At 47.2% G+C, this 24720-nt stretch overlaps 2 protein-coding genes across 3 annotated transcripts in view; one reads left to right on the top strand and one right to left on the bottom strand.

Annotated features, from left to right (window-relative positions):
• Nucleotides 1–5104, top strand: part of Pabpc1l (poly(A) binding protein cytoplasmic 1 like) — a 29548-nt gene extending 24444 nt beyond the window's left edge. Inside the window, exons 11-14 of the mRNA XM_051143729.1 lie at nucleotides 1664–1770; nucleotides 2505–2598; nucleotides 4464–4594; nucleotides 4930–5104. Of these exons, the coding sequence (XP_050999686.1) occupies nucleotides 1664–1770; nucleotides 2505–2598; nucleotides 4464–4594; nucleotides 4930–4989 (392 nt within the window). The 3' untranslated portion in view covers nucleotides 4990–5104. The remainder of the gene's footprint in view (nucleotides 1–1663; nucleotides 1771–2504; nucleotides 2599–4463; nucleotides 4595–4929) is intronic.
• Nucleotides 5105–7012: 1908 nt separating this feature from the next.
• Nucleotides 7013–24666, bottom strand: Tomm34 (translocase of outer mitochondrial membrane 34). Of its 2 annotated transcripts, none has more exons than XM_051143744.1 (7): nucleotides 24001–24406; nucleotides 19972–20071; nucleotides 18177–18329; nucleotides 14358–14527; nucleotides 11704–11851; nucleotides 8116–8242; nucleotides 7013–7934 (listed from the first exon to the last, which is right to left on the bottom strand). In XM_051143744.1, exons 1-7 carry the CDS (start codon nucleotides 24125–24127, stop codon nucleotides 7830–7832), a joined length of 930 nt encoding a protein of 309 aa, XP_050999701.1. In that variant the 5' UTR covers nucleotides 24128–24406; the 3' UTR covers nucleotides 7013–7829. The 2 variants fall into 2 exon arrangements, with proteins under 2 accessions (XP_050999701.1, XP_050999700.1); XM_051143743.1 differs by lacking the exon at nucleotides 24001–24406 and adding an exon at nucleotides 24424–24666 and having other exon boundaries at nucleotides 7014–7934.
• Nucleotides 24667–24720: the final 54 nt, after the last annotated feature.

Consider the following 24720-nt stretch of genomic DNA (forward strand, 5'->3'; position numbering starts at 1 on the left):
GAGGCAGGCTGATCGCTGAGTTCGAGGCCAGCCTGGTTTACAAAATGAGTCCAGGACAGCCAAGGCTACACAGAGAAACCCTGTCTCGAAAAAAGAAAAAAAAAAGTAGTATGCCCACTTGGTTGTAAGGATTGATGAGTTCACAAGTGAAAGGGGTTCAACCTCAGTAAGTATTGAAGCTGCTGTGGGTTTAAGATAAGCACATCTGGGGGCCAGTACCCTCGCATTTCTCTGCTGGCCCTGTGTTCAACACTGGGGGTTCCTAGGGGATTCTGTATAAAGGAGGCAGATGAAGCCTTTGGCCTTACCTTGTTGCCGGTTTCAACCTCCAGGCTCATTGTATCTTCCAGCTGCGGTAAAATACACACATCATCAGATTTACTGCTTTACCCTTTGTAAAAGTTTGTTTTTATGTGCACGAGTGTCTGCCTACTCACATGTCTATGCCCCTCATGCACACAGGGCCCACAGAGGGCAGAAGAGGGTGTTAGATCCTCCAGAGCTAGAGTTACAGACAGTTGTGCGTTGCCATGTGGGTGCTGAGAAGGGAAGCCTGGTGCCTTGCAGGAACAGTGGGAACTTTACAGTTTTTGAAGTCTACAGTTTAGTGGTATTCAGTACATTCACAGTGGTGAGTATGCAAAACCAAAACAACAATAACAGACAACAACCCAACAACAACAACAACCCAATCAAACCAAACCAAACCAAACCAAAAAAAAAAAAAACAAACCCCAAATTCCCATTAGCCATTATTTTTCATTTCATCCTTTCTGACCCCCTAGGCAGGGAAAAAAAACCACCATTCTATTTTTTTGTCTCTGAATTTGTGCTTGATCTTAGCCATCAAGCTGAAAAGCAACTGTCCTTATGAATTTGAGTATGAGTGCTTCACCTAAGTGGAATCAGACTGTCAGTCCTTTGTGACTAGCTGTCACTTAGCCTGGTGTCCTCAAGATTCAATGATGTCCTAGCATGTTGCAGTTGCCTGCATATGTGGATGCTGCATGTGTTTGTTCTGCAGTCGTCTGTTGATGAACACACAGACTGCTTCCCCCTGTGCATTCTTCTTTTTTTTTTTTTTTTTGGTTTTTCGAGACAGGGTTTCTCTGTATAGCCTTGGCTGTCCTGGACTCACTTTGTAGACCAGGCTGGCCTTGAACTCACAGTGATCCGCCTGCCTCTGCCTCCCAAGTGCTGGGATTAAAGGCATGTGCCACCACCGCCCAGCCTTGCTTATAATTCTTTTGAATACATATCCAGAACAAAGATTGTTGGATATATTGGCTTTGTGCTTCACTTTTTTTTTTTTTTTTTTGGTTTTTCGAGACAGGGTTTCTCTGTGTAGCCTTGGCCATCCTGGACTCACTTTGTAGACCAGGCTGGCCTCGAACTCACAGCGATCCGCCTGCCTCTGCCTCCCGGGTGCTGGGATTAAAGGTGTGCGCCACCACACCCGGCGGCACTTTTTTTTTTTGAGGAACCCTCATATTGTATTTCTACAGTTGATGCATCCCTGACATTCCTGTCAATAGCACACAAGTGTGCCAATTTCTTTACTTCTTCACCAAAATTTGCTATATATATATATTTTAGGTGGCCATTTAAAACCATAATAAAACTGCTTATTATTATAATTATATTATTATTTTTTTTTTTACAGCCAACATTGGTACCCAAACTACAGGGCCAGGTGGGGATGGATGCTCTATTCCAGGCCAGCCTGTCTTGCCACACAGACGCTCCTCAGCTGTACACAATGCTCATGGGGTAAGGTTGCCTGCTCACTGTCAGCTCCTGGTATAGTGGCTCGTAACTTTGGCTAAAGTGAGATTAAACTTCAAAATAAGACTGAAAATGTTAATTAAAGTTAAACAAAAGGCTATACATCTTCTGCCCCCACAAAAGTTTCAAAGTTGATATTATTGAAACATGTTTTTCAGTATGTCTTATTTAAATGATTTCTTACATAATGAACAATAGTCTTTAAATAGCAATAGTGCTTTTAGCAAGCTCTTTACCAATAGTACAAAGTAACTGTAATAATAACTCAAAGTTAGCAAGATTAAGAGGGCTATGGAGGTGCACACCGATAGGCCAGTAGTTGGGAGGCTGGAGGTGGATCAAGAATTCAAGGGGAATCAAGAAAAGCACACACATGCACATGATCACACACACACACGCACACGCACACTGCTGAGATGTATGTGCGCTGCTGCTGTGTCCATAAAGCTTGCTGAGAAAAGTGCTTTATCAGATGCAAAGTGATTGGTAAAGTGTGGCTTTCGTTTGACAGTATTTCTGGAGGGCCTTCCCTGGTTCATAGCATAACTTTATCTTCCAGTCCATGCCCTTGTTAGGGACTCTCTGCCCCCAGCTGACTGTGTAGACGTTGCTTCCCTTCCAGAACCTTCCCTGGATGCTTGTGTTCACTCGATGGGGTAAGTGTGTGAGGCCTTCCCCATGCATGTGGTTAAGGACTGTGTTCCTGGCACCATGCGCAGGTCCAGGAATCGGCTGTCTATGTGCCTGGCCATCAGCCTCTGACTGTGTCCATGCTGGCTGCCGCGCCCCTGCATGAGCAAAAGCAGATGATTGGTGAGTGGCTGGCTCTCCTACACTGGGGCAGGTAGGAGGTCTGAGAGCTGGCTAGCCTGCTGGGAACACCTTGAGAGGGGACAGACTTGGGGACAAGGTCTTGTTTTGTCCTCGGGATACTAGGTAGCTACCTCTTTCTAAGTAGGCCTTCGTCCTTTTGTCTTAAAATGCTAGTGGGATGATGCTCCCTAGGGTTTTCCAGCTTGCTATCTGACTCTGACTTTAGGTGGGAGATACTTGGATGTGGGATCAAGCCCAAGAAGCAGTGTAGGAGATGCCCCTGCGTTTCTACTGGGCAATGGTCCAGGTGGTTATTAAGTGTCTTCATATCTCTTCTAACATGGGGAAGCTCAGATAAAATTTTGTCTGTCTCCTGGTGCCCACTGTGGGAAGCGGGAAATAACTGTTGCTGGGAAAATACAGGTGGCTGCCTCTGGCCTCTAGGCTCCGAGTGCGGTTCCTCTCCAGCCCCAGAGTTTCTGACAGGCCCCGATAACGAACAGCATTAGTGGGGTCTGGGAAGATGGTTCAGTAGGTAAGAGTGCTTCCCGTGTAAGCTTGAGGACTTGAGTTTGAATCCTGAGCACCCACATAAAAGCTGGTCATGGCTGTTTGTGCCTTCATTCACTCCAGAGTCGGGGAATGGAGGTAGAAAGACGGCAGGAACTTGTTGGCCAACCAGCCTAGCTAAACAGCCAGCTTCAGGGTCAGTGAGAGAAACACTGTCTCCAGGGGTAAAGGTGGAGAGTGACAGAGCAGGGCACCTAATGTCCTCCGCTGGGCTCCCTGCACACACACACATGGGTGTATACGCACACACACACACGCACACATGTACGCACGCACGCACGCACAGAGATACTACTCATGTTGGAACGAATGAGCAACGTGTAAATGAGCAACGTGTTTGAGCTTGGCACATTTCTTCACTTGATGACCACACAGATCTCAACCCTCCTCACTAAAGGCCCTCACTGCCATTGCTCCATGGTTTTTCTTTCCTTCCCTCTTTCTTTCTTTCTTTTTTTAAAGATTTATTTATTTATTATTATGTATACCGTGCTGTTTTCATATACACCTGCAGGCCAGAAGAGGGCATCAGATCACATTATAGATGGTTGTGAGCCACCATGTGGTTGCTGGGAATTGAACTCAGGACATCAGGAAGAGCAGACAGTGCTCTTAACCTCTGAGCCATCTCTCCAGCCTGCTCGTTTCTTTAGGTTACTTACTAGGTTTTGCCACTTTGTGCCCCTCCTTAATATGGAAGAAAATTACGTATGCCTAATGTAGGTTCCATTGGCTGTCGCCTATAAACATTGTCACTTCTTTATGGGAAGACCTTTCTACTTCCACTCAAACACCCCCCCCCCCCCCCCCCGCATCTTGCAATGTTTCTCCATGCATGGTCAAGATGCCCAGACACCAAAACTAGGTTGTCCTGCTGGAAGTACATGGTGGAAGGTCCATTTATGCTGTGTGTTTGCCTCCCACTCCACCCCACACCCACCCCCAAAGTCTTAAGTTGAGCATTACATCCTGTCTGGGCATTTCAGTGTGTCCAGTCAAAACCACTTCTCACAAAAACCAGCAAATGGAGTCTTGAAACTCAAGTGACTTTGCTGCAGATCCCTTCACACACACTATTCAAGCTGACCCTTCAGATTGTCCTCCAGGGCAGGGTTGCTCTGCCTGCTTTCATAGAGTTGGAAAGAGAAGTTTCCAGGTAGGTTAAATGACCTAGCTTGGGGTGACGGGTTCTAGGAAAGCATCCCGGACAGCCTCGTTGATCCACTCCATGCCACTCCCAGGATGCTGGGTTCTGAGGTGGGTGTGTGCATCAGTCATCAGGTTGTTCTACACAGGGGAGCGTCTCTACTCCCTCATCCACGATACCTGCGCCCCGCTGACTGGCAAGATCACGGGCATGCTGCTGGAGATGGACAGCCTGGAGCTTCTGTTCTTGCTGGAATCCCCAGAGTCCCTCCATGCCAAGGCAGGTGGAGACTGGGTAGCAGCACAGCAAAGAACAAGGTCGACGAATCAGTCTGCTGGGTCTTAGTTGAGTTCACGACTTCAGTCCCTCCACAGACGAGCTCTGTGCAGCTCCCCACTAATGCTTGAGTAGAAGTGGCTGTGTTCAGACAATACAGTTCCGTCCTGCAGATAGTCTCACCTCTATTTTGAGAAGGTGGCCACGGGGCTGGGATCTTATGAGCGGCAGGGCACGAGGGCTCCATGACTCCTTTATTATGCAAGTGAAGAAGTCATAGCTCTTCTGGGGCCATACTGGGGCAGCTGCACTAAGCCCCTCTGTCTTGTGTCCCACAGATAGAAGAGGCAATGGCGGTACTGCAGGCACATCGGGACCTGGAGTCAGCAGAAGGCTAAAAGAACTGAACACGGTGGCTGCCTGGGGGTGGAGGGACCCACGACAGAGCAGCTGAGCTGCTCCCCTAAGACTGGATAGAACCCAACAGAGGCCGGCATTAAAAAGCTCACTGTGATGTGTTCATGGCTTTGTCTGAAGCACCAAGGAAGTCCGGTGAAGCTGAGCAAGTTGTAGGAGACATACACAGTGGCTGGAGTGTGTTCACGTGCCAGCTGTCCTGCCAGCTGCCTCAGGGTTTACTGCCTGGCTCCGTTCTGCCCATCTGAAGGCCTGCTCTGCTGTGGGTCAGTCCACCTTCTAAACTGAATACTGGGTGTCTTCCATACTTTGGGAACAGTTTTTGTTTTTTCTTTCCCCCACTGAAAATGGATTCCTCACTCCCCTGACTGCCAATTACAGCATTTCTGCTCTTGGTTCTAAGGCTGTGTGAACTCTTAACTTATTTCTCTGTTCTTGAGCTTTAGATGTGTAATGAAGGCTGGACACAGCCCACTGCTGACTTTTTTTGCTTTGTATATTAAAAAATGCTGCAAAAATCTGTTTTGCCACCCAAGGAGGCTTTCTTGGGCCTTTAGGGAGGGCCGGGTAGAGAAAAAGATTTTACTGGAGGGACTTTGGCTCTGAGGAACAGAACCAGTACTCCAAACAAGGGCTCAAGTACACAGGAAGTGTGCATTAACAGCCCCGAACTACACACTGGCCATCAACAGCAGATGCTCGGACGGGCACCATCATGTGATGGGCTGAGCAAACAGACTAAAGCTTAAGGCAGCCGTGTCTGAGGTACATGGCACGTCTGCAGGCCAGGCGAACTCTACAGAAGCCTGCGACTCCGTGTGGGTCTCATTATCATCTACTTTGGCTCCTTGCTCTTCCTAAATGTTTACACACACACACACACATTTATTCCACATATTATAAAACATGCAGTATTAAGTCTTTGTGAGTCTGGCTTGCTTTAACTGCTTAACATGGTCTCCAGCCTCCACCCACTTCTCTACTGGAAGGGCCAGAGATGATTCACCAGGTGATGCTGTTTGCCACAGAAACCTGGTGACTTGAGTTGATACCTGGAGCTCACGTAAAGGTGGAAGGAGAAGCCAGTCCACAAAGTTGTCCTCTGATGGCCACATGTGTACTGTAGCACACACATGGCACCAACACAAGAAGACACTCTATTCACTGCACGTGCGCATTTTATCCATTCATCTGTTGGGTTTTGTTTGGTGTTTCGAGACAGGGTTTCTCTGTGTAGCCTTGGCTGTCCTAGACTCACCTTGTAGACCAGGCTGGCCTCGAACTCACAGTGACCCACCTGCCTCTTCCTCCTGAGTGCTGGGTTAAAGGTGTGCGCCACCATGCCCGGTCATCCTTGGCTTTTGTGAATGCTACCACAATAAACATGCAGTTGTCTCCCGTACATGCTCCCTTGAGATTCCATTGGCTGTGTAACTATGGGGTGGTCACTGGTGGGTATGGTCTTCCCTTTACTTTCTGTAGTGCAGGGGCTTGAACCCAGAGCCTCATGCGTGCTAGGCAAATGCTCTGCCACTGAGATAAATCCCCAGCTCTTAGCTTTCTCTTCTCAACTCAGTTCAAGCTCTCCTTTCCGGAGGGCATTACCCTTCCACTGTGCAAACCTCTTCACTGAGGCAGGTAAGACAGTTGACTGCTGGGTGGCTGCTTCAGACTTAGTATCTGACTAGCTTGTCTTCTCACAGGGCCACTCCTGAGAGCAGGGACCATATCTAGGTATCCCATTTTTCTTGGACTATACACAATGCCTGGGCTGTTCAGAAAATTTGCTCAATAAACAGATGAATGTCTAAGAGCCAATGGCTGTTTTTTTTTTTTCCCCAGACCATTCTATATCTTGTTCAGGAAACATAACATTTAAAAATTACCATTTCTTTTACAGGTTTGAAATTCAGCAGTGCAAAAGTATGTTTAAGATCTAGCTTGTCTTTGTTTTCCGTTTTGTTACCACTACTGAGTTTCAGGTGCAAGCCTGAGAAGACAAAATAATGCACAAGAGCCAGATGTACAGAAGAAAACCTTTTAATGCAACAGCAACACACAATTCAATAAAATCAGTTTAATTAACTTCAACATATTAACAAAAGAAAAAGAAGCCTCAGGGGCTGCTGTTGGGGGAAAGGCAAGTTCCTGCTCAGACTGGAAGGACACTAATCTCAAGGTCTCTCCCCATCCCAGGAGGAATATGGACTCTTTAAACAGTGTAGGTAGCTCCATACAGCAAAGCCTCCAAGGGTCAGGCTCTGCCTTCCCACAAAGGGCCTGGACTAAAGGCACTGGGACTCAACACAGGACACTGTGCCAAGGACAGGGTGCAGACAGCAGCTGTACCCTTGGGGAGATGGCAGCCTTGGAGAACCAGCTCAACAGGCTGCTCTGGGTGTACATAAACCAGCACTTTTAGCCTGTCAACACCACTCTCCCAGCTCAGATTAACTGCACAGGCCTGGTGTCTGGAGAAGCCACAGGACACTTAGTCTGCGGCACACCTGCATCAGGGGCAACTGCCAAGTACTTTGTTGACAAAGGCCAGGCTGAAGCAAACCGATGAGGCCAGGGATGTAGCTTCACACTTTAACTTTAGGGGGGACCTTTCTGAAAAAAATGCCCTGTGCTTGTCTATAATGGACTTAATTTGAACAAGCGAAGCTTCTCAGGTGAAAGGCTGCTATCTCTCCAAGGAGTTAAAGTGGGGTTGCTTTTGCGCTCCCTTGGGGGCATGCTGGGTATTGGGGGCAGATGCAGGGGAAGGCCCTAGCTTCTCTGGGAAGGTCAGGTGGAGGGTTCCTGTTGCCCTGGGGTTTTAGTTCATACTCTGGTTCACTTCCTGCCGTAACTTCTGTGCAGGGCCGTTCCTGGGTTCAATCTGTAGGAGGCTGCTAATATCCGCAAGGCTGGATTTATAGTCCTATGGAGAGAAAAGAAGAGCTGGGGAAGGGACCTAGAGGAATTGAGAACCAGCTGGAATGGGGACGCTGCTGAGGCAGAAGAATGTTTCCAAACCCCAGCATGCGGCAATCCCAGGGCCTGGAACACACCGAGCGCCGGCATGGCCCTGCCATTAGGTCTCTGGGTGGCGAGTCCTTTACCTTGAGCGCCTTGTAGGCTTGGGCCCGTCTGTAAAACGCCTTTACATTCTTCCCATCCAGCTTGAGGGCTTCTGTGCAGTCCTTTACTGCCTCCTTGTACTGCTTCAGGACCAGATGGCAGAGCGCTCTACGCACAAAGACCACACACCTCAGTCACTCGTGGATTCCCTCAAGCAAACTGCAGGCAACTGGGGAAAGACCTGATATGCTAAACTCCTATTCTGTGCTGTTGCTTTCTACCTTCAATCCTCAGTTCTAGCCCTGTGTGCATGTGGCTGCCACATGTGTGCTGATGCCCACGGAGTCCAGAAGGCATTGGACCCTCTGAAGATGGGGTTACAGGTGGCTGTGAGCCATCATATGGGTGCTGAGAACTGAAACCAGGCCAGTGCTCTTAACTGAGGAGCCATTTCTCCAGCCCCCTACCCTTTTCTGCAGATGCAAAGGCTATGAGACACTTTTCAAAGCTGGCTCTGGAGTCAGGGAACTTGCCCAAGAAGCTAGTACTAGTGAGGGGCAGAGCTGGGGTTTAAACCATCGAGTCTGCAGGAACCCATAGCCTGACCTTGCAGAGTCTTGTCACTCACCACCCTCCATCAGGTTCTTTAAACAAAGAAGTTTCCCAAACCCTTCCTTCAACAGATGAAACACATACCCATTTTAAGAAAAAGCAAATGCATGAATATTAGATACTAATTAACATTAAGCATGCTTACATTTCAGGGTGGAAGGTAAAAATGTAAGCAGTTACTTTGGACACATCAACATTAAGATGGAAGGGCTGGGGATGGTACCTTGTGCTCAGCACTAGATAGGGCCAAGCATCTATGGCCACTGGAGAATCTAGAAGTGGGTAGATGGGTGGTGTTCAAGGTACTTACATTTCCCCAACTTCCCATACTTTGAAATGTCTCATACTAAAATGTGGAAAATACCCACTGTGCATCTTCATCATTCAAGTCTGGTCCTTTTCTTCAAAGACAGGCCCCTAGAGGGAAGCCTGTCAGATTCGGCCCACTCATCTTCTCTCACTGCTTTTAGTGGATGCAGAGTACTTGCTAGTTGGCTATGGCATCATTTGTTTTACCAATTTCCTCTCTGCATGCATTTTCACTATTTCCAGGGTATTACGTAGAGAACGCTGCAGTGAGCTCCCTCGGGAAAAGACTGCTGGATCAAGAGATACCAACAGCTCAAACCCTGACTGCTAATGCCAGGCACTCTGACGAGCTCACCAAGAGTTCTTTTCCTACGATTGTAGTAAACCTGGCTCTCAGATTTCAAGTGCTGTTAAGATGGAAGAAAATGGTAGTGAATTTTCTTTATTATTATTATTTTTCCTGGTCCTACATGGTATCACACCTAGGGACTTATGTTGGTTGCTATAAACATGAAAAGCTGAGTATCTTTCATAAAGCATTTTAATATTATAAAAACAAAGTTATCCAATCTATCCTTAATAATTTCTGTGGGTTTTTCCTTCCACACTGTATGGAAATCAGCTTGTATGTCCTGCATTTATTCTGGTTTTGCATTTGAAATTGTGCTCTTCTAAGAGTTTATTTTAAAATGCTAAGAGGAAGAATCTGTAATTAACTCTTACCTGATCAATCCAATATCACTTACTGAATGGCATCTTTTCTCCCCACACTTTATTATAAACAAACTGCTCATGTTGTTTTAATTTTTTGCCTGACAAACTCTGGGATCATTATCGCGTCTTAAAGACAAACACAAGACGAAAATCTAACCTAGGCTGGGTGTATAGGTCAGTGGCAGAGTGCCTGTCTAGCACGCACGAGGCCCTCAGTGTGATGCCTAGCTCTGTACCCTCCTCCGCAGACCCCATCCCGCCCACCCAAGGGGAAAGACCAAATTTTAAGTGGGAAGGGAAGTAAAACAAGCAGAAGGGAAAGTAGAACTGTGAGGTCCCGATCTATTTGATTAAAGAACAGTATTTAAAGAAAATACTACTACTACTATTATTCTTATTACTATTTAGAATGCGCTCATAGGTGTGCAGCAGCAGCGAGGTCAGGAGCGTAGGGCAAGAAGAGGGTGATGGCACAACAGAGAGCGAATGAGCTGGAGGCTTCCTTTACAGGTCACTAGCCAAAGGAGGCGCCCTGCTCCAACCAGCTCAGAAAACCCTAAGTTCTATCCAAAATTTAAAACTGAAAGTTTTCTTTTCAACTCTTAAGAAGCAAAGCCAAACCTGAGTGGGCTACTTACACCATCTCCTGTGAACACTGTTCCCACTGTTTTCACTGAAGAAAACACTAGTTGATTTCAGAAAGTTGCCTTAGATCCTGCACTAGTGTTTCAGTAGGGGACCAAATCTCCTCACTACACCTGAAGCATGCTTTATTTTTAAGTTTTCTTCAATTAAAAAAATACTGTCTATGTGTGTACACGATATGTTCATATGGATGCACATGCCATGGCACACATGTGAAGGTCAGTTTTTCTTTCCACCTATATTAAATGTGGGCTGTGGGTATAAAACTCAGATTGCCAGACTTGGATGACAAGCACCTTTATCTTAAAACTTTTTAAGGAACAAGGAACTTCTTTCAGATCAAAGGTTTTTTGAAAGGATATATTGTTTATGTGTGCCTGCATGTTGTTTATTTGCACCACACGTGTGCATGTGCCCACAGAGTCCAGAAGAGGGCAGTGGATTCCCAGGAATGGAAGTTATAGGTAGGTGGCTGTAAACTGCTTAATGTGGTGCTGGGAGTCAAACCTGGCTCCTCAGTATGAGTAGCAAATGCTCTTTACTCTCAGCCATCTCCTGCTCCAGACAGAGCCCGTTCTAACTAGAGTACTAAATGCATGTGGGCGGCGGTAACAAATGTGTGGACCAGACACAGCCTCTTGACTTGTAGCAAGCTTCTGACGATAAACTAACTGATTTCATAGGTGCCAGATTCCAGTTCTACTACTACCATTTAATAGCTGGTCAGAGCTTAGACAGCACCTTGATTTTCTCAACTTTAAACACTAGCTCTTTGTCACCTATACCTCCGAGCATCTGAATAGAGCAGGGGTCCTCACTACAGGGATGGTGCCCTGGCTCCTGTGTCCTCACTCTCAGTGCTTCCGAACAGCAGTTACTGCTGCAGGTCCCACTCAGCCAGGATGTACTCCTCCCTCCTGTCCCAGCCAGACAATAGTTATCCCACTCACTGGGCTCAAGGCCAGAACTGTCAGAAACAGGTGAATTAAAGCAGCCACAGGATGGACAGCAAGGTAGGAAGACTGTTGACATTACAAGCTTAAAGTTCGGACAATGGAGACCACTGTTTGGCATCTCTTTACGTCTCTACCCCTTTGAGAGCTGCCACTGTCAACACCTTGTTTGAAGGCCTGAGGTAGGGGGAATGCACACGACTACCCGAGAGGACCCAAACCTCTCCATAAGCAGGAGTCTGTGGTAGGCAGCAAGTACCCTCTGGGCTACATCCCAGCCTTGGAGCCCATGGTAGGCAAGTATCCTCCCACTGAGCTACACCCCAGCCTTCAGAAAAGCCTGTGGAGAGTCACGTGTTCTGAAATCCCAGAGGCCAGCAGCTGCGCAGAAGATACCTGTTGCTGTATGTGGCAGATTCCAGGCTACTAAACAAGAGGCTTTCACTGTACTTCTCAATAGCTTTCTTATGGTTGCCCTTCTTTACAAGCTCATTGCCTTCTTCCTTCAGAACTTTGGCTCTCTCCACATCCCCAGCAGAAGGCACTAGACACAAATTCAGAAGAGGAAAAAACCATGGATCAGGTGCTCAAATGAGATCAGTGCGATCTCTTTAGTGTCATCCCTTCCAAGCCAGGGACTGACTGGGCGGCTACGGAGCATTCTTCCTGACTACTGAGGCCCCTAATTAACGGCTTCCAGTCAATTAAAGTTTTTCATCAGAAGAGGATGGAGACTTATAGCCACGCTTATACATGCATATTACATATATGATAAAAAGCAAGCCAGGCTTCCTTGTGGTACTGGCACTGGGTCGCTGGAGTGCTCTGCATGACCTATTTAACTTCAGTACCTCAGTTTCCTCCCCAGTGCAAAGGGCTGTTAGGATCAAATCTGAGAATAACACTCAAAAAAGTGGAGAATCACCTACAAACTTAATGAGAGACATCTAATGAAGAAAGGCTGCGGCCCCAGAACAGGGCTTGTTCTGTTTTGCTTGAGCCTGTCACTTTTACCTGCTACTTGCAGCTCTGCTCCAACTCTGAAGGGAAGAAGGCAGAGAACAAGGGGAAACCCAAGCTTTCATACTGCAGGGTTTTCAAGGTCCTTCACTGTGTGGCTCCAAAACTGTCCCAGCTTGGTCCTACACTACCACTTTTGAATCTTTAAAAACTATCATGGTAAAACACTTGATATTTACAACCAGGGTAAAATTGTGGGAATAAAACCAGTGTGACAACTCAGCCCTGTTTAAGACCCTCCTGAGCCCAGCCGTTTTTGAAGGAAACTATTATTATTATTTTTTTTTTTCTTTTTTGGTCTTTTTTGAGACAGGGTTTCTCTGTGTAGCCCTGGCTATCCCGGACTCACTTTGTAGACCAGGCTGGCTTCAAACTCACAGTGATCCACCTGCCTCTGCCTCTCAAGTGCTGGGATTAAAGGTGTGTGCCACTACGCCTGGCTATTATTTCTAATTCTGTGTTTCCTCTTCCCTAAGCTCACTATTTCTCCCTATATAAACTACACCATGGCTACAATAACATCTACAAGGCACTTGTCACGGAGCCTCAGATAAAGAAACAAGTACTTGGTCTAGTCTTTTATGGCTTGGTTGCTTTCTGCCTCAGCATTCTCCTCCTGAGGTTTTGTGTGCTGATACATGGACCTGTAGGTGATATATTTTCACTGCCAAAATCCCGGGAAGGATCTGTCCCCTCTCCTGTGCATGCTGACCTGGGTACTTCCTAGCTCTGCTTTGCTATTACAAAGTATCCTGTACTGTGCAGAGGAGCATGAGCCCTAGAAGCAGTCCAGTAGGTGGACTCCGCTTTGCCTTGCTCTGCAACGGTCCTCCCCAGGCCTGTTTAGCCATACACGTCCCTTCTTCAGCTCCTTCCACAGCCTCTGCCTCTAGTTTTCCTCCCTAATGACCTCACCTTTAAGGTCCAGCTCAAGATATCACTTTTATCACCTGTCCCTTGTGTGAGCCTTGTCCTGACTCAACTTAAGCTTCCCAAACAGTAATAATCCCATGGCACTTGCTCAGTAGCTCTTAAAGACTGTTTCCATGACTCAGTTTCTCACGAGAGCAGGAGCTCCCCATGGGCCAAGTTCTTTCCTCTGTGCTCCACTGCTTAGCACAGAGCCAGTAACACATGGCTCGGTGACTACAAAGAACACAATGAGCAGCAGGCACCTGGCGGCCATCTATTCATTAGCACTCCACGAGTGCCTTCACAGCAAGAGTGGCACACACCAGCCAGGTTCCCACATGGCTACCCAGCATCTTCCTGCCAACAGGAGCACTGAGTGCCCTCTTCCACGCTCTAAGGCTTACTTCCTCATCCCCCGGCCCTTCTGTACGTCCCTGTCTTGATTCCTGCTTGCTGGCCTGGAATGTTCTCCTGGGCATTAGTGAGCGCTTCCCAGCACGCCATCTCCTGCTATGCTTGCTGAGCTCTGCTCTTTGCTCTTATTCATCCTTCCAGAGTCATCCAGGACTATGTGCTCAGGGAGGCGTCGCTTTCTAGTTATGGGCATGGGTGGATGGTCACAGGGAGACGGGGCTGAGGCAGTTACAAAGCCTCATCTGGTCATAGGAGTCTGTGACCAATTATACCAGGATACTGGGAAAATATAGCTAAGCATATGAGGGAACTATCTTTTCACATAACTAGTGATTTGAAGGGTAAGTAAGGGTGGGATGGGTTTTTTTTGGGGGGGGGCACAGCATATATAATTATGAGCCAATACATTTCCTTTATTATTTTGCCATGTTGGAAGTTTCTATTCTTGTAATAAAAAACATCCTAAGCAACACACTCCAAGCACTGCTAGAGATTGAGAGCTAGCACTTGTACCTATGTGCTAGCCAGGAGGTTAATATACCTTGTAGCACCTAGGCCTTACACCAATGATGTCACAGTATAGTCAAAGAGACAGTAAGAAGTTGAGACCATTTTATGTTTTCACTTCATTTATCTTCTAATAGCTAAATGAGGCCACTTTTTAGAAGGCTACTCTAAACTTCTCAGACAGAGTCACGGCTCACCTCTGCTCTTTGTAGGTGCAGTTTCTTTGGATTTGCTTTTAGGTGTCTCTGTGTGGTTTCCTGAAGGCAAGGAATTCCATCTCTTCTGGGCTGAAACAGGTACCACAGGGATAGGGGGCAACTTCAGGCGCCACTCAGGCCCAAGCGAGTCCATGAGAGCTCTGGTTATTCTGGAAGGAAAGGCTGGATCTCAGGTGTCTGGCTAGGTCAAGCTGTCCCTCTCTCGCACCCAGGGAGGCTGTACCTCCCACCCCCACCACCGTCTGTATGTCCCACAGGCTCTAACAAAGGAACTGCTCCCCGTCCACTCTTCCTCAGAGCCAACACCATGGGATGCTTTCCCTCACAATGGTTGCCACATGTGAATTTTAAGGTGCTCTGCTACTTAAGGATAAACTTTGCATACCACACCCCAAGAAGGGATCTCATTTAAAAAAAAAAAACAAAAAACAACTCATTTTCTTGATAAAGCACGCAAACACTTGTCATTTGCACTGTTCAGATTTTCAACCTCAGAGGTTCCCACTTGCAGGTTAATACAGCCTGTGAGCTCTGCTACGCTGCCTTCTCTCCATTTTTATTTTGTGTTACATCCACTCCTGATCCTTGGGCTGGATGTGTGGCGCAGTGACAGTGTTTGCCTCGCGTACAAGGTGCTAGGTTTGTTCCCCAGCACTGCAAAAACAAACGAGCAAACAAGCTCCTGATCCGTATGCACATATCCTTTCTGTGGGGTGGGAAGCTAGGAGTAGACTTCAGAGCCTCAGTGACACTTGGCACATGAGGCGAGACACAGTTGCAGTGACTTGCTCAGTTGTTTTCCTGAAATGATGGTATGAGGCAAGAGAAGGAAAAGAGGGTAATAGATGTTAATAGATTGTCTAAAGAAACAAAGATCCTGCTTATTTAATTTTCAACTTAAAATAGTGCTCTCTACCCATATGTCCATGCTATTAATAGATTTCCAGCACCCAGTCCATCACCTGGCTTCAAGACATAGCAAGTATGTGCTACACGAGTGAACAGAGCTCCTATAGCCATGATCCTATGTTACAAGAATAAAACCACACAGGCTGAAACTACAACAAATTCCCAGCCTCTCATTAGGCTTTGGGGCCGTATTCCTGTTTGGCCTGGCAATTCCAATTCTCCTTAGCCCTACTCCCTAGTGTTCTTCAAAGCATCCTTCCTTAGACCCTAAATACAGCCTGCCTGCCTGCGTGCTGTGAGGGCTATTCATAACTGCTGGGCTGGAGAGAACCTCGGTGTAAGAACACTTGATAGCCTTGTCGAGGACTCAGGTTTGGTTCCCAGCACCCACATGGTGGCTCATACCCATCAGTAATTCCAATCCCAGGGCATCTCACATGCTCCTTTGACCTCTCAGGGCAGCAGGGATGTACATAGCGCACATGCACACAGGCAGGCAAAACATCATGAAAAAACAAACACAAACAAAACCCCAAACCAAACAACCAAGCCCTCAACTGTCAACTTGATGAGCACCAGCACTGAGCACCCTGCTTCCTAACCGCACAGGCAATGCGAAGAGCTGTCATGAGCTCCTGCTGCCTGCCGTGATGGACTGTTTCCTCTACCCGTGGGACAACATAAACCTTAGGATACCGTCCCATCATCCCCACTTCTCTGCTGTCACAGAGTACTGAGCCAACCTTCCATGTAAGCTCTGGGTCCTATCCTTGCTCATCTGGGCAACATCTTTCTTTCCTGCCTACAGCATTTCTTCCAAGTGACTCCAGATTAAAGCTCCCTTAACCCTGCTCACTATTAAACTCTCCTGGACACCCCTTACTACCCATCCCAGCTACATTCCCATCTTCCTTCACTCCATTAACTACTTTCTGACCTGTCACCTGCTTCTGACCTCACTGAACTGCTTGTCCCAGCTTTATTAATGACTTCACTATGACAAGCTCTGTCTTCTTCCCAGCTGGATGAGTGCCGTTCTGCTGATCTGGAGCGGCTTCTGCTAGCCGCTCTCGTAACAGGTAACACTGCACTGACCACACTAAGCCTGTGCAATACTGACTAGTACTCCCTCTGAGGCCAAGAGCTGTGCAAGGACAGAGGGACTTACACCTCACTCGGCAGCCCAGGCCCTTGTGTAAGGCCTAGCACACAACTGGGAGCCTTTGGTGAATGACAAAGACTCAAAGAGAAAACTGGATGTTGACAAGTCAACCAAGACACCAAACACAGATCATAATATTAGTTTGGTGCACGGCGTCCTAGCAGCCCACATGAAGGGGAATCATGATCAGTTATACAAACAAGGGTATCTATGAGACAGAAATCAGCCATGGCCCATAAGGACAGAAAGACCTTTTCAGACTTACACTATCCCATCCTGCAGCAGTCTAGCTCTCACGTTTCTTACTTGCAGTGAGCATTCTGAATAAAGAGGGGTCTGAAGCTCTTGTCAATTTTGCTAACCTCTAGCACTTCAGAGAGCGCTCAATAACTATTAGTCTGTGAATGAACGTGCACACGTAGACACTAACCAATCATCAGTCTCAGTAACTCTGACTTAAAAAAAATCTATTTTACTATTTTTAATTATGTTTATGCATGAGTCTGTCCACTGGAGTCCCAGTGCCTATGGATGTACTTCAGAACTAGAGTTACAGTGGTTGTGAGCTGCCCAATGTATGCTGGGAATCGAACTCACGTACCCTACAAAGCAGTGAGCACTCATAACTGCTGAGCTCTAGTAAAACAGCGGCAGATTCTCTTTATATACAAAGAGTTTCCAAGTTGGCCCATGATCCGTGTTTCTCAGACTGTAAGGAGCATGGAGGTTATTTCTGCTGTGATATCGATGACTGCAGATGGACAGTTGAGAGGCGAGGGACGAGGGACATGGAGGCTTTCTGTGACAACCCCTATCCCGTCCACCTGAAAAGTAACAGCCTAGACAGGAAGCCACTGAAGAGAACTGTTGAAAGTGTGATAAGGACGCTGAGTGCAGCTCTCCATAACTGAGGGCGTCTGGCAGGGGTGTGGGAGGGCCGGGAACTGAGAGTCTGACCATGCTCTATTGTGTTATACAGATAACACAAATTGGATATTTGTTTGTTTTCCTAAGACAAAGTTTCTCTGTGTAGCCTTGGCTGTCCTGGACTGGTTTTGTAGAGCAGTCTGGACTCGAACTTACACTGATCTGCCTGCCTCTGCTTCCTGAGTGCTGGGATTAAAGGCGTGCACCCCCCCCCCCCCCCCCCCTTTTTTGTGAGGTTAGTGGACATGGAAGGACTGGGAAGTGAGTGTGATCAGGGCGCATGATGTGAAATTCCCAGAGAATCAATAAAAATGTTATGTTGGAAAAAAAAGTTTTCCAAGTCTCTGTGGCCAGCCTGGTCTACATAGTAAGTTCTAGGACAGCCCAAGATACATAGTGAGACCCTATTTGAAAACAAACAAGATTTTCTCAAGTTAATGAAGCTAAAGAGATGCTTGCCATGTGGGCATCAGGACCTGATACTGAATACCAAACACTTGAATAAAATTTGTCATGTATGCCTGTAATAACCCTGGAGATACAGATAGGAGGGAGGGTCTCTGGAGGTTGCTGGCTAGTTAGTTTAGCCAAATTAATGTGTTTTGTGTTCAATAAGAGACTTTTAAAAAATGAGGTTGAGAGTGTTAAAAGACACCCAACATCAACCCATGGCCCCCACATGTATATACAAACTCACACACACAGATTTTCAAACATAGTCAAAGGGACCAGGGCTCAGAAAACCACCAAAGCAATGGGCCAAAGCCAATCAAGAGACGTGGTTCCATGGAGATGCTCACCTGTTGATGCCTTCCAGGGCTGATGCCACACTGTTATCAATCTGCAGCACAGTCTTATAGTCGACGTAGGCCAGGGGGTACTTCTCCAGGGCTTCATATGCGGATGCTCTTCGCAGCAAGGGCTTGATGCTGAAGGGAACCAAGGCCAGTGCTCTACAACAGGAGGCAAAAATGTCATCTGTCTGCTGGGCAAAGGCCTCCCCAACAGCGCAGTGATTCAGGCACAGTCATCTGCAGCGGTCAGCTAACAGAACTAATTGCTGGAGAGAGACACCATCTCTACAATAGTTTAACTCTCAACGTAAACTGAACTGGGTAGGTAAAGAAGGCAGAGGACAACTAATGAAATGTATATACGCTTGTGTCAACTTCTATACCCTCTACGCCCACCCCAAATGACCATCAAGGGCCTCACAGCTTTCATGCAGCCATGTTTCCACACCATGGTCCAGCATAAGTAATGAGCAAGCCTAGGACCAAGTCTGCATTCTACCCACGCTACCACTAGCCACGGAACTTCAGGCAAACCACTCATCACGCCAGTCTCGGTCAGCTCAGTCCTGCCGGGGACAGAGGGTCAATTCACCATCAGAGTGAATACCCTGGGGAAGGTAAAAGACTAGCGCAGGCTCCGTGAGCATGCCTCTCTCCCTGCTCCTCCCTGCACGCAACAGCATCTGAGCTAGGATCAGTCACAAGGACCCAGATAGTTGACTGACATATGTTCGTTTAGCAATGATGACCAAAGGCTAGCCAGAAGGAGGATGAGATCAAAAACTGTTCAATGTCCTGTACAACTGCTAACTGACAGACTGTCTTTTCTTTCCTTTTTTTTGAGACACTATTTGGCCCTGGCTGGCCTGGAACTCACTATACAGAACAGGCTGGCCTTGATCTCAAAGATCTGCCTGCCTCTGCCTACTGAACACCGGGATCAAAGAAGCATCTCTGCTTCTTTAGACAATCTGTTAACATCTATTGTCCTCTTTTCTTTCCTCTTACCTCTCATACCATCATCCCAGGGAAACAACTGAGCAAATCAAGTCACTGTGACTGTGTCTCGCCTCATATCCAAGTGTCACAGAGGCTCTGAAGCCCACTTCTAACTTCCCACCCCACACCCACTCTCAGAAGCAGGGAGCCCAAACTCCAAAGAAAAGGTCCCAGGAGAGCCTGTCACTCTAAGTGCCTGATGATATTTAGTGACACTTTCTACTATTCATCATAGAGAGAAATGGTGGGACTCTTTTTTCCCCAGAGAGATCGAGGTGCATCAGCATTGATTACATGGCTCACATTTATAGCATCATTTTTCTATGTTTTTCATATATGAAGAGAACTGGAAGAACGCCGAGCTTTACCACACTGACGGCATTCACAAGTTTTTCTATAGTGTGAGTCATACTACATTTGAAAAGTGAACCAAGACAAACAAGAATTTTCACATTCTTAGTACTGACAGATTTTCTGCAGTGTGAGTTTGTGGATGTTCACAATGACGTTGGAAAACAGTTAATTGTAAACTTGTATCACATTCATAAAGTCTAATCAAAGTGGGAACTCCTACATATCTTCTCATTGTTCTGGAGAGAGGTATGTTGCTTCTTTCAATATCCCTACACTCACATGGCTTGTATCCATTGTGACATAGGATACACCCATTAAGAATAAAACATGAAAGGTTTCCACATTGTATTCAGTTTGATTCTTGTTCCTCATGGGACTCTTTCAAAGAAGAAACCTGGCTTGCTCTGTGGAAACCCTCAGGCATTCCAGAGGCTCCCGGGCCACTTACGAAGTACAATCTTTGATGCAGTCTGTGCAGTTCCCGTCCTTCAAGTAGCACGCTGCCCGGTTGGAGTACAGAACACTTTCTTCTTCAGGGTCTGCAGAACCTGCCCAGATGGAGGCAGGAACAACAAGATCATGAGCTGGGAAACAGATGTCAGAGGGCATAAGGATGCACTCTTGGAGCTTTCTAGGCTTTGGGAAAAGGCAGCAGGAACTACTGCAGCCTAACTAGGCCTATGTACCAGGTAGACAGCACATTCACCATTCTTATCACGCAATTGGGAAGTCGGGGTCTCTGCATTCACAGGGAACTAAGCACCCATCTTCATTTATTCATTTTAGCACTGAACTTGGTATCAGATGAAAAGATGAAGGTAAAGCAGCTGACTTCTGCCGCAGTCAAAGCCATGTTCTTGTCCGGGTCTGTGCTGACTTCACTACAGAAGGCATGGGATTCAATGGAAAAACAAAAACCAAACCAAGGAAAAGGACAATAATAAATGCCAGGAAGAGGGAGCAACCCGCAGCTGGAGGGAAATGCAAGCTAGAGGGCATTAGTTAAGTCAGAAAAGACTACCAGAGAAGCGGCAACAGCGCTGGGTGTGCTGGGACTATGGGCAACTCAATCAAGAAATGGGAACTACATATTTCTTGGGATAGTTACTAGTCATCTCTCTAAAGTCAATGCTTATCCCCAGTCACAGAAGCTCAAATCTATCATTCTAACTGTAATCATTTTCATTTCTTAAAATGTATTGTTTCTGTGTATGGAAGGAATGCATATGAAGGTCAGAGGGCAGTCAGTTCTCTCCTTTCACCTTGTGGGGCCTAGGACCTCAGTAGACCCCCGCTTTTCATTAAAATTTTAAAAATTAATTCTTTCAGAATTCCATTAAATTTATTTTGATTGTATTAGCCCTCATTATTTCTCCCTTAACTTCTAGATGCACTCCCATCCCCATATGCTTCAAGTTGTACTTTCTTTTTTTAATCCCTAGTTTTCATTTTAAACGACATTTTCAACTAAATTTTACTCACTAGCATGGGTCGTAAACCACCCCAAAAGAGCGAAAGAAAGAAAATAAGAAAACAGTTATTTATTGTTGATCAAGTAACTCCTAGGTATATAGCTCAAAGGCTTTACCAAAAGGTTTCATTTAGACATTAAACTATATGATATTCAGTATCCACCACTTTACCAGAATTAGTTGTTCCCACACTCCCAACCCTCTTGTGTCAGGTCTCACTACCTATCTCAGGTTGGCCTTGAACTAGGAAGTCTCCTACCTCAGTCTCCCAAAGTGCTGGAGCTTCAGGATTCAGGCCATCTCACACAGTTTCATTTCATTTCTTTCTTTCTGTTTTTTTTTTTTTTTTTTTTTTTTTTTAAAAGACTTAAAACAAATTGCTGGTATGGTGGCATATGCCTTTAATCTCAGCACTCCTGAGGCAGAGGCAGGTGGATTTCTATTTTACTATGTGAAGAAGGCTAGTCCTGACCTTCCAACAACCTTCCTGCTCCAGCCCCCGGAGAACTAGGAAAGCAGGTGGCACCTCCACAGGCTCACTCTGTAGCCCTAACTGGCCTGGGAGCTACTACATACATCAGGCTGGCATCAACTTTACGTTTGAAATGGCTTAAGCTCCATCCATCCTCATCCTTGTCCCTGTACTCCCTCTCCCTGGAGGACAGCACAATCCTCAGGCCCTGTCCACTTTAGAGTCCATCATTAACAGCTAAGGTGCGGCACCGCTAAAGTGTTTGCCTATCCTCTTGCAACTTGCTCCAGGAAGCACGATACCATGTCAACACTTGATATCTTCCATTCAATACTAACAATAATAAACATAAGATATTTATACCCCTGTGCTTTTTCTCTTGGACCAGTTAAATTACATCCTTGCCATAAGGCACAGGTACAAACTCAAAACCAGTAATCCATCTCATGTCGCCAAAGCACAGAGCTGCTTACAAGCAGGAGGGGTGTGTCGGAAAGGTCAGAATCTCAACCTGGTTGATGGCCCTACCTCTCCACTCAACTCTTCTGGGCACTTGTGTGCATCCACATTGGAAGGTCTCACTTTTCAGACTTGCTACAAGGCTTCCCTGTGCTCCTCTGAAGGCCAAGAAAACTGGTCTGAGAGGCAAGAGAATCACCCATATAGTCACACAGACAATCAGTAGTTTAAACACCAGGGCAACTATTCTAAGAGTCTCAGAATAAACCCACACAGAAGCACAGCCTTTCTGGGCTAGCAGGGTTTGAGGTTATGCAGGGAAGGGGGATGAGGATGAAAGAGGGAAATAACAACTTCAGCAACTTCATGATGTGAAGCCGACACCCACAGAGGAGCGTGTGTGTGTGTGTGTGTGTGTGTGTGTCGTGAAAGCTATAAAAACTTTAAACAAAAAGTTGGGGACTTACAACAAAGTCTAGCTAAAGATTAAAATTTTGTACTGCTAGGAGGGCTCAGGGGTTCAAAGCATGTACCGATCTTGCAGAGAGCCAGAGCTTAGTTCCTAGAACCCACACCAGACAGCAAACACCACCAGAAACTCCAGCTCCAGGGGCACGCAACCTCAGGCACATCACCCAACCCACGACTACGACTAAAAACTAAAGTTAAAACACACACACACACACACACACACACACACACACACACACACAGGGACTCAGAAATCAGAAAAATCTATATTCAAATTCTTGGTCTGCCATCTTCACTGTGCAATCCTTAAGGCAATTCTTTTTTTTTTTTTTTTTTTTTTTTTGGTTTTTAGAGGCAGGGTGTCTCTGTGTAGCCTTGGCCATCCTGGACTCACTTTGTAGACCAGGCTGGCTTCAAACTCACAGCGATCCGCCTGCCTCTGCCTCCCGAGTGCTGGGATCAAAGGTGTGCGCCACCACGCCCGGCTAGGCAATTAATTCTTTGGGACTCGTCTTCTCCAAGTGTCTTAATTGATTTGGTCATAGTGGAGATACTCAAAGGCAGCATCTGGCACACAGAAAAACACTCAACAAATGCTAGTCAAGAAAATGAGAATGAGATTCAAGGCTGTCCTCAAGCCAACGCTTCTGGAATTTTGGGGAAAGGGCTAGGAGCGCTGATAATAAGCTATTCCTCAGTTTAAAACTCTTCCAATTAGGGGATAAGACCTCGACTCTTTGGAGGGCTTAATCCACCGACACCGTAAGGTTTTATTTAATTTTTTTAAATATTTTATTTAATTTTAATTTATGTGCATTGGTGTGAGGGTGTCAGATCTTAGAGTTACAGACAGTCGTGAGCTGTCATGTGGGTGCTGGGAATTGAACCCAGGTTCTTTGGATGAGCAGGCAGTGCTCTTAACCACTGAGCCATCTCTCCAGCCCGACACCATAAGGTTTTATCTATTTCATGTCCTAAACATTCTCCTTAAGAGCTCATGCTGCTTAGACTATGTATTCTTTCTGATGGTTCCCTACCCCTGAGGTGCTCAGTGCCTAAAGCATTAGACACCCCCGAACTTCCGACGGACATCTCAAAGATCTCTTGAGAAGTTGTCTTTCCTGTCTAAAGGATCCAAGTCTATCTTATTTACCTTGTCTTAAGAACTCTAATCTCAGAGGTCTCCTTTATTCACAAACATAAGACAACTGCCCGCTCCCCTCTCCTCGCTCCCCCCCCCCCCCCCCCCCGAAGTCCGACCTTTGAAAGGCCCTCCTGTCTGGGCATATTCAGTCTAGTATACAAAAGGTGCTCAACAGAATTGTCAGATGAATACATGTGGGGAGGAGGAGTGCACTACATCCTCAAGGCCTGAGTAACTTAGGCTGTAAGCCAATAGGGCAGTTAAAAAGCAGGCAGAAAAGAGCTAAGCAAGTTTCTCGTAGGATGCTTAAGTGGGGAAGATGCGGGAGGGGCTGGTGCGGCGGCTGGCCCGGAGAAAAGAAAGACCCAGAAGAAAGGGGTCAACTTGAGGCCCGGAGCGCTTGTTGAGGGTGCAGGACGCCAGCAGGCCCGGAGGGGGAAATGAGGGGCGGGTTCCTACCTCGCGCCTGCAGCAGTCGCAGCGCGCGCTCGTACAGCGCCGAAGCCTCCGCGTACTGGCCGTTGCGGAAGCTCTGGTTGCCGGCAGCGCGGAGCTCTTCCACAGAGTCTGAGAGTTTGGGGGCCATCCCTGGAGGCCGGCAAACAGGGACCACCTCCGTTCCGCGCAGAGTAGTGCGCAACAGCTTCCGGGCGGAAGCGGCGGCTGCGTGCCCTTAAGGCCGGGGGGAGGGGCTAGACAGGGTCGTGGCTAGGTAGCCCCGGGCGGGAAGGAAGCGCGGGATCAAGCCCTGGGAGGGCCTGCTGCGGCGGCGGTTGGACCCAGGGAAAGGAAAGCCCAGAAGGCTGGGCCAAACGTGAGGCCCGGTGCGGGGATGTGGGTGGAGGACGCAGGCCCGGAGGAAAACGTGGGGCGGGTTCCTACCTCGCGCCTGCAGCAGCCGCAGTGCGCGCTCGTACAGCGCCGAGGCCTCGCCGTACTGGCCATTACGGAAGTTCTGGTTGCCGGCAGCGCGGAGCTGCTCCACAGAGTCCGCGACTTTGGGGGCCATACCCCGGGAGGGCCGGTAAACACGGACGAACTAAGTAGTGCGCAACAGCTTCCACCCGGAAGCCACGGCGGCGTGCCTTTAAAACCCGCTGCGGACTGGCCTCGAGGGGCGGGGCCTGGCGGGGTGGGGCTAGGTAGCCAGGGGCGGGCGGAAGCTCGGGCTTCAAGCCC

This window comes from Acomys russatus, chromosome 4 (genome assembly GCF_903995435.1).
Source record: "Acomys russatus chromosome 4, mAcoRus1.1, whole genome shotgun sequence".
Taxonomy (NCBI): Eukaryota; Metazoa; Chordata; class Mammalia; order Rodentia; family Muridae; genus Acomys; species Acomys russatus.